At 47.5% G+C, this 8,911-nt stretch overlaps 1 protein-coding gene across 1 annotated transcript in view; it reads right to left on the bottom strand.

The window, feature by feature from the left end:
• Window positions 1–4,625: 4,625 nt before the first annotated feature.
• FGF12 (fibroblast growth factor 12) overlaps window positions 4,626–8,911 on the bottom strand; it is an 87,803-nt gene continuing 83,517 nt past the window's right edge. Inside the window, exon 5 of the mRNA XM_031055524.1 lies at window positions 4,626–4,968. Within this exon, the coding sequence (XP_030911384.1) occupies window positions 4,850–4,968 (119 nt within the window). The 3' untranslated portion in view covers window positions 4,626–4,849. The remainder of the gene's footprint in view (window positions 4,969–8,911) is intronic.

Genomic DNA, 8,911 nt, shown 5'->3' with positions numbered 1-8,911 from the left:
ATGGAAACATCTCTGCTTCACTAAGGAAGCGCAGTGCCGTTTCTTTTGGTTTTACTCCTAGGTGTGTGCAGTGGGTCATCCCACAGCAGCAACTAAACATTTTGTTTCAGTTTTGGGAGAGAAATCTGTCCCTGAAGACACTCACTTGTGTCTTTTCTTGGTTTTTATTTTGTTGATGCAGTGACATACAAACTGATCCTTGCCATCTAGGACCAAGGCTACACTATGCCCCAATTAATAGAGTTTTAGTGCTGGACATGTTTTGGGGCCAACATCTCCCCCATGTTAAAAGTAATGTATTTTGTTGCACACCCATTAGTAAAGGTTGGATTTGTGTGCTTTAACTAATGAAAATTCTATGCCTCCTTTGTTTTAGGAAGTGTCATCCTCAAGATGTTTTTTCATGCCTGTCATGCACGCAGGCTGCAGCCTGGCTGGCGTGGAACCAGGCAGGATGGCACTCCTTGGTTCCTGCTAGTCCTGCTCACCCTTGGGCACTCACACCATCTCCTCCCAGCGTTGCTCAGGGTGTGGCAATGATACCTTGCTGGGGCAGGAGCTCTCCTGCTGCACAACCAGTGCAGTTTAAGATATAAAGGTGTAAAGTGAAGCCCGTGACAGCTTGAGGGATTGCGTGGGCCTTTATCAGCCAGAACCTCTCTGAGCGCAAACACAGAAATGTTGTTGACAGACAACTTTCATAAATTGCTTTGTTGAGTGTCAGCTTCACTTCACAGCACATTGTCACATGCCAGTGCTGACACTTGTGGCAGAACTTGCTGGCGCAGTATGGCATGCTCATCTGTAGCTTTTTCTGCATTTTCTTCTTAGGAAAATCCTTATGGTCCAAACTGGAGCCATTTCATCAGGTTTTGTCCTTGATGCATGGGTGAGGGAGGATGTTTTGCACAGCATGTGCAGCCAGACCCATGCCAACATCACCGTTAAAAACGGGGTGAAATAAAATGAATGCTTTAAGTGTACTCATATTTCTGTGATGTATTTTCTGCTGCTGGATTTCTAATGCTCAAAATCTTTTATAGGAGCATCTGTTACTCAGAGAGCAAAGGTTTGCTGCAGCCTTACCAGAGTTAACAGTAGTTATGGGTCAGGTTAGAAGAAAACATCCTTCTTTTTTATCATTTACTTTTCTGTGCTAGGTGTTTGCCCAAAGCCATGCCATTATGGCAAGGAAATCTGTCCTGCTAGTATCACATAGAGCCAGACAAGGTTTGTGGTCACTATGATGTTAAACTGAGTCACAAAACTTCCTAAATGGTTGCTGTATGTGTGGCTAAAGAAAGAAAAAAAAAGAAACATCACTCATCAAGACTTTAACACCAAGCAAGAAGAGCGAGAAGCAATGAAGAGACTGTAAGAACTTCAAAGTAAGCCAAAAATTCTCTGTGGATTCCCTTTTCCCCTGAAAATTGGGAAGCAGCAGATGGATAATCAACAAAACCCACATCACCTCTTTGAGATAAGGCCTGGGGACAGAGCTTTCAAGGCACTTGAGTAAAAAAATGCAGGAAGCTCTACATGGATCTACAAGCTGTGGATCCCCTGGATTTTCCCAGGCACCTGGCGAGTGTTAGAGCACCTGGAGCCAAGCAGTTCCCAGCCAGCAGTTCCCCACACTGTGCAGCTGGGCTGTACAGCCTCACTGGTGTTTGCGCTATCCTGATGTCAGGAGTCCCTGCATTACACCACAAGCTGACTTTTGCAGCTTCCTAGAGGTCAGGAAAAACCCCAATATTTCCTCAGGGTTTTTGTCATGGTTTATGCCATAGTATGTGGCTCATGGTTAAGAAGGGAGCAAGGAGAGCCAGCACTTAATTTCAGCACATGGCAGAAGACCTGTTCCAAGGTGGTCCAGACACTGGGTGAGAGCAGGAGCAATTGGCTCTCCCTGTGGGCAAACTCAGTGAGTGTCACATGAAAGTGATTAGCTCAAACACCATGGAACAAAGGAGCAGATTATTCTGACATTTAGGCCTGAATATGGCACTTCCAGGGATTCTTGTGATGAATGATTTGGCCAAAGACTATTAACAAGGCAAAAGCCCAGTGGGGGAAGTAGCAAGTGAGTCCCACAATGGAAAAATTAGCACATGGTAGGACTGGGTCTGCTGTTGCCCACAGTTTTTGCACATAAGGCCACAGTAATTTTTAGTCTCATGCTGGAGCTGCTCTAGCTGACATCAATGCTCTTGGCTAGCTGCCATGGCAGGGTGCAGAAGAGGCTGGTGGTATCAAGGTGTGTTGGGGTGTTCTATTCTGTGCTGGTGCTGAGCTTTCCCTCCACTAGGGCAGCTGGAAAACCTGTGACTCAGTGACTAAACCATGGCCTGGTGTTTGGTGACTTGCACAGTTCAGGAACCTGCTAGCTCAACATAATGGCCTTGAGACTCCATTTCTTTGAGTGTGCATGTCTCTATTGATCCTTTAATTTGAGCCTTGAGACTCCATTTCTTTGAGTGTGCATGTCTCCAGTGATCCTTTAATTTGGGGTGCCCTCTAGTTTGTGAGGCAGATGAAATGTAGGCAGTGAATTACATCAGATGGGGCTGGGTGTGTGCTCCCAAGCTGAACATGTGTTAGTGGCCTTGCTGCAGTGCTGTGGGGCTGGAGGGCAGCAGGAACTCACTCTGACGTGATGTGTAGCACAGGGGGGTGCCTGCTGTAGGTGCAGCATTGGGCAGCAGAGCCGTGGCAAGAGGCTTTTATTTCAATGTTTCCAGCTTTTCCAAAATGCAAAAGGACATGTTTGAAATCCATTCCTTCATGCTGGTCCCGGGAATCTTCCATAACCTTGAGCTTTGGCTGTCTCTTTGCTCACCGAGCCCTGACGCGCCCCAACATTGCCTCGTGTGTGGGGACGGAGGGAGGCACCGGGGCAGAAGTGGCTTTGCAGGAGCACTGTGGCCAGCCCTGGCACTGCCCTCTCCCTGGCACTGCCAGCAGCAGCTCTGCCTGTGTGGCTGCCAGCCAGCTGAGGCACTGGCTGGGATGGCACAGGTGTCTCCACAATTCAGGTGGTATTTGGAATTTCACAGGTGCCCATTATGAGCTATGCAAATGCCCACCCAGCCTGTAACTGCAAGGCTTTAGGCTGGTTCCCTGTGTATAAAGAACTGTTCTGTTCTCTCTCCAGGCCCTTGGGTGATTGCTTTTTCCTTTTGTTTTCACCCCTTGCAGGACCAGTGCCCATGGCTGAGCAGCAAAGGCTTCCCAGGCCCCTCATCCAGGGCAGCGCCTTTTTTTGTCACAGCAGCTCCAGCACTGCTGCTGCTGCTGCTTGTGCCCAAAGTGTTCAGAGATGAGTCAATGTGTGTGATCTGTAACAGGGCACCCACTGCCCACCCTGCTGTGCTTCAGGCCCACCCAGCAGCGAGGGTTCACTGCTGAGCCCCCACCCACACAGAGAGAAAGCACCAGACATGGAGAGCCTTGCCAGTCCCCACTAAAGCCCTGGTTGCTGCCTGGGCTCAGCACTGGGCATCCCTCACCCCACTGCCCTGCTGCTGGCCTTTTCCCACTTGGTAACTCACTACCTCTGAAGTGCTGCTCCAGCATCTGCAGCCCTGGCACTGGCAAGACTCGTGCCCACACCCAAATCCAGGCTGCTGCAGCACCTCAGGGACCTTCACAGTGGTAAGGCTGGGGACTGGAGGGGTTTGCAGCCTCTGCTTTGAACATCTGTGGTATGTGTGGAGCCAGACCATTTAGGGAGACCCCAGCTGCTAGAAGGAAATGTCCTCACCCTGGCACAACTGGACAGGCACAACCACCCATGTTCATCTACACCTGCTCCCTCCTAGGCACACTCCATCCCCACATCCCTCTTTCCATTGCTCAAGTCCTGTTACCCTCTCCTACAGCACATGCCTTACTATTTCCATCTGACAGCAAGGATTTCAGCAGCATTTCTTGATCTGTTTCATATTTTAAAGCAAGCAGCTATCCCTCCTGCCCTTTTATCTCCTAACTCTACCCTAATAAATATGATTGCTTCATCCTGTGAGACCTGAAAACCCATTTCTGAAATTCCCCTGGCAACTAATACAGTAAAACAAGCATATAAATAATTATGATAAAAAGGCATAAAATGCCAGACTTGGGTCAAATATACTCATGGAGTGACATTAGCAACAAATAACTACGCAGGGTTTGAATGTAGATGGAAAAGGCTGAATAGAGAGTAGCTACTTCATTGCCCATAACTGCCAGGCTCCTAATTCGGGCAGGCCATATTTCACTGATAGCAGAGCAAACACAGTCATAATGTACCCCTACCTTTCCTGCTTTGTGAAAAATCCCATCCATCCCCAGGGAAGCAAGGATGTAAAAAATAGCGGTGTGAACGTGAGGTGAAAGGATAAGACAGAAAGCAGTCACAGGATGCAATTCCCATGTGTTTGTTGCACATCATATGCTAAGTTCAATTTTCCAAAAGCTTTGTTTTATTTTTAAAGGTAACATCTTTATTATTATTATTATTATATTTATTAGTTATTATTATTATTATTATGCAGAGATGAGATTTTTCCCCCTTTGATCACAGAGCAAACAGTTTGCTTTTGAAAATGTTAATGGAGTCCTGATTTAAAACATTTTTTCTTCACTTTTTTTTTTTTTGTTGTTGTTGTTTTTTAAAACGTTGCAACAGGCAGGATCTGGGTTTCGATTTTCTCGTCCTACACAAAGAAAGATTCTGGAGTTCACACTCCAAGCCACTACCGGTAGGTCCTGCCTTGCCCAGTTGTCATCATCTCAGTGTGGTTTCGCCAGGTGGGGTGGGTAGGTGGGTGGGAGGGAAGGAGTTGGAAGAAGGGAGGGTATTTGTCAGCTATGTCGAGTCTTGGTTAACAACTTTGCCTCCATTCATGGTTGGTGTCCCTGAACTTTTCCTTGAGCGTCCTTGTTTTTCTCCAATTTCATGCAGCGATGGCTCTCTGTACATGCACACTGCAAACACAAGACACACCTGTTAACAGCCCTGAAGTCACAGACAGTCATGACCATAACAAATTATTTCTTTGTACATGATGCTGGGTTCCAGCCCCATTGTAAACACACACACACACCCACACTTACAAAACCCCAACTGACCCAGCAGCAGATCGTGTTACCAAGCAGGAACTGTTTACTTGCCCTTGCTGCCATTTGCTTCTGTCTCTGTATTCTTTCAAAGGCAGAGAGAAACAGCAGATTGACTGCTCACAGATAAATCTTTCTAGGTTTTATGTGCTTTATAGCTTTTTCATGTTATATTCATATATATAAAATAAACATTTTAGCTCACAGAGCCATGTACTGCCTTGAGATGCTGATTATGATCTAATAACAGGTTCAAGAATGACCCGGTTCCCAGCCCTTGATCTGCAACCAAAGCCCTTGAGAGACCTGAATCAAAACGACACCTGCAGCTGAGCCATGAAGGTTTTCTGGGTGTTGAGCTGTGGATCTGAAGTGGTGACTCAAGCCCAATTGGCTCCATCAGCCAAGAGCCAAGATCTGCTCTCGGCACTTCCTATTTATTCCTCAGTAAATCAAGCCAGCCAGCCAAGGTCAGGGCTGTGAGCAGACACATGGGATGAGTTCAGTGACAGCAAGTCAGGAGCTGTCCCAGCTTTCCGTGGTTGTCTGGCAGCACCTGAGAGCAGGGTGGCTGGAGGGCACCTTCTCTCCAGACCCTGGCTGTGCAGTGTGTGTCCTATAAAAATGCACTTGCTGGAGCCCAGACAGCCGGAGGAGGCAATGTCTGTCCAAGGCATGGCTCATCCCCACGTCCTGGGCAGGACAAAGCATTTATCCAGCTCACCACGTGGACTAAGTCCTCATGGCTGTCCTCGTGCCATGTGAGGTGTGCCAGAGCAGGGGCACGAGCTGTTCACACCAAGGAGAGCATCTCTGATGAGCTCACTGCAAATGTGGCAGGGTGCAAATGAGATTGAAAGAGTGAGGCATCTCAAGGGCAGGCACAGTGGAGTTAAGAACATAAGGCAGGTCCAGACTGCAAATGTCATGTCCAGATCTTTGCAAAAATTAGGAAGTGAAGAAATGATTATGTACTGCTTCATTTTGTGAAGTCATCACATCACAAATAATGGCACAGAGCTCCAACACAGGATAGAGCCTATCAGGGTTTGGTTCTGGGTAATCAACAAGAGTAAAACTTTAAAAATTGTCTGAAGAAATGAAAGAAAACCACCTCATGTACAAAAAGGCAATGTAAGTGTTTGTATCTATAATCTCCCTTGATTTGCAAATAAATCCCAGCAATTAGAGGCAGGCTGAAAATGACATTATTCCTCTTTGCTTTTACTCCTGACTAGATAAACAGTTACAGCACTGTGCAACAATACAGGACAAAGATAAAGTGCAGTCAACTGTGTATTAATAGGAGGGAAATTGAATTGAATATATGAGCAGTGAAAAAATATTACTTTTCCCATAGCATATTTTTCATGCAAGGCTTTCAAAGCAGTTTAAAAACACACACACACACACACACACACAGGTCCTCCCAGCAAGGCTGAAAGAAGGCACTGCTCTGCAAACTGTTCATGAAAATTAGAGAAAAAAAAAAAAAAGAGAAAATGAAGGAGTTGTCCCATGGGTCTGGGCCAGGATGAGCCGAGCCAGGAGTGCCCATCAGATCCAGACCATGGATGCTGTCTGCATGCTGCAAGGACAATGTGTAACATGGCAGCAACAGATGGAAAAGGGCTCTCACATCCCCTTTTAGTCCTGAGCTGCCCCTCACACCTTGGGGAGCATCACTCAACAATGTGGTGATGGTGAATTTGCCTGTTGTGGTGAAGTAGCAAATAAAATCTCAAAGTATGAAATGGTTAACAACAGAGGAAAACCCGTGCCCTTGTGATTTCTTACCCTGAGCTGCAGAGTCTTTGGATAGCACTGAGGGTGTGCTTCACTGCTGTGACTCACCTTATTCTCGGATGTGATGTTTGCCCAGCAGAATTATGTATTTGTGCCAGTGTTGTCCCAGTGCCCCTGACATTCCATACACAAAGTTTTGTCTCAAGTGCACTGTTACCTTCATCCTGACCTCTCTGGTCCCAAGCTGGAGCTGGAGGGACCTCCATGAGTTAGTCCCCAAGAACCAAGCTCATCTCACTCACACCCATCCCCAATAACCCATCAGGCTGGGTCAGATGCTGAACCACAAGGACTGAGCCCAGGTGAATGCTGCAGCAGCACCATGGCATGCTGCCTTTCCTCAACTCCCTGCCTCTCACCACGGCCTTTGGCAAAAACCTTGAGCTGCCAACAAGGCCCACAGAATAAAGAATATAAACCAGGCTACTGAAGTAAACAACATTTGCAGCTACAAATGAAGGAAACTCTGTACCTGACAAGCAAATAGGGCAGGAATTATAAGTTTTATCTTCCAGTCTGGAGCAGGATACAAATACTGATGTGGGGCATGGCTGGAGACTGCTCACACTGAGCTTTTCAGACAGAGCTGTCAAAGCCTCTGTACCAGACAGGTTGTCCCAACAGCCCATGCCAGAAAATCTGTGGCAGTATAGGACAAGCATATTTCAGTATTTAGATACACCTATAGGATCAGTGCATGCAGTACTTACATGGCATCATGCACAAGAGATGCCTGGACATTCTCCTACTCAAGAGGCTTTGCACATGTGCTGAGCTGTGGCCATGGCTCAGCAGGGGCTGTAAACCCCCTGCACTGTGGCACACAGGTGTGCACACCTGCATCTGCACAGGCACAGGGCTTCAAGGACAGCCCAACATGTTGTGCAACACAGGCTCTTGGACTGCAGCTTGTTCCTCTTTGCACTGAGGAAGTCTGAGCGTGACTCACGCAGGGAGATGTTAGTCATGGACTGGGGAGGGGGTGTTTGCAAACGGACCCGTGTGAGTGCCCAGATCTTCACAGCTTTGAAAGTACATCACTGGCCTCCAGGACTTGCAGCACTCCCTGGCAGGTCTCTTTGGGATCCCTCTGTGTGTAGACATACATCCCTGTCAGCTGCACTGAGGTAAAGCAGCAGCAGTGTGACAGTCATGCTCGGATACCTGGGAGGTCTGCTGGAGCACACAGCACAAGGAGCTTTGGAAGGATGAGCAATTCAGCTAGAACAAGAGTTCCCTCCCTGCTTTGCCTTGCTTCTCCCACCCACCCACACCCACACACCTAGCCAAATACAGCCCTTAATGTCTAGAAACCAAGCTAATGCTTTGGAGTTTCAATCAGATAATCAGCTCCTATGCCCCAGATTCCAATCAACACATCCATATTCATGCTTTAATTGGAAAGTGCTGTTAGCTTGATCTGCTGAAGAGCTGCAAGCATTAATGGAAGGGGGTGAATGCAGTGGAGCTGTGCCCATGTCTAGTTCTTGTGGCTTTTGATTCCCTGCTCTCCTGTGAAGCAGCAGTGCCTGCCACTCACAGGCACAAGGGAAAAATCTGCACAAAGATCAAATCAAAATTAGGAAGGAGACTGAGGGTACAAGTGAGGAGGACGGGGGCGGCAGGGACCATACTTCCTGAAGGCAAAGGCGTGGAAGGGGCTGCCTGTCACCCAGAACAGCTCAAACTCTTGCCTACATGCTGGCACAGGATCACACTCTCATTTCTGCTTCCCAGACACAGCACTGGCACATCACCCACATGATGACACTGAAGTCACCCTGGGCATCAGGGACTGCCTGAGTTTGGGAAGCATCGTTTTGTGTCCTGACCCCAGCATTTCTCACTTGGCATCACTGCAAGTTGAGGAGGTTCAGGGGATGCAACAAACTCCCTTTCCTTTCTCTGGAATATGGCAAAAAGCTTATTAAGCACATGAGATATTTCCCATCTATCCATCTTCACTCTGTGTGTTTCCTTGTCTCAGACCCTTGCGAGTCAGGAG

The sequence above is a fragment of the Geospiza fortis genome, unplaced genomic scaffold (assembly GCF_000277835.1).
Source record: "Geospiza fortis unplaced genomic scaffold, GeoFor_1.0 scaffold172, whole genome shotgun sequence".
In the NCBI taxonomy this organism is placed as follows: domain Eukaryota; kingdom Metazoa; phylum Chordata; class Aves; order Passeriformes; family Thraupidae; genus Geospiza; species Geospiza fortis.
Note: the sequence above shows the minus strand (reverse complement) of the source record. Positions and strands in the feature narration are given on the sequence as shown.